This window comes from Penaeus monodon, chromosome 25 (genome assembly GCF_015228065.2).
Source record: "Penaeus monodon isolate SGIC_2016 chromosome 25, NSTDA_Pmon_1, whole genome shotgun sequence".
NCBI lineage: Eukaryota > Metazoa > Arthropoda > Malacostraca > Decapoda > Penaeidae > Penaeus > Penaeus monodon.
The window spans coordinates 37,994,041-37,994,670 of record NC_051410.1 but is presented as its reverse complement, the minus strand read 5'-3'; the positions used below and the strand labels follow the sequence as shown (position 1 = coordinate 37,994,670).

The 630-nt window shown below is 36.7% G+C and overlaps 1 protein-coding gene across 1 annotated transcript in view; it reads left to right on the top strand.

Moving 5' to 3' along the window:
* The window catches only part of LOC119589218, a 6,753-nt gene that overhangs the window by 3,849 nt on the left and 2,274 nt on the right, over positions 1 to 630 (top strand). Inside the window, exons 4-5 of the mRNA XM_037937823.1 lie at positions 1 to 198; positions 488 to 575. Of these exons, the coding sequence (XP_037793751.1) occupies positions 1 to 198; positions 488 to 575 (286 nt within the window). The remainder of the gene's footprint in view (positions 199 to 487; positions 576 to 630) is intronic.

Below are 630 nucleotides of genomic sequence, written 5' to 3'. Positions count from 1 at the left end.
TCAAATAAAACCCATTTCTACCAGGAGAGATGATCAACAGCAAGGCTTCAAATGGCTGTGGCCTGTGTATAAAGAAATGGAGTTCTATATAGCAGGTCATAACGCAGGCAGCAAGCAGACAGGTTCTATATGCAGATACAATACGAAGAAACCATTGATAGCGGAACATGTGGTGGTTGCGTTGAAGCATTTTCAGAGGTAAGAAAAACTCCCTTGGACACTTAACGAATAATTTTGAATAGAGGAATTCATATAGATATTCCACTTGATTTTGGTGTACCACTTAGGGTGAAAAAAAAAACGAAAATAAAATCAATTTAAGCCAATATTCATGAATTAATCTATCCACGAAAAACACGGAAGTATCTGATTTCGGTATACCACTTTATTATCTGAATAGTGAAAAAAAAACGAAAATAAAATCAATCCAAAACAATATTCATGAATTAATCTATCCACGAAAAACACCGAAGTATCTTTCCTTCAGAAAACTGCCAAACTACCGGATCTTCACAAAGGAACGCGATGGGGAGCTTTGGGCGTGTGAAGCGCTTGAGCCAGAAGTCGACTTTAAGGTCAGAACGTCATAAGGTCAAACTATATAGTCAAACTTTATAGTCTTTATAGTCT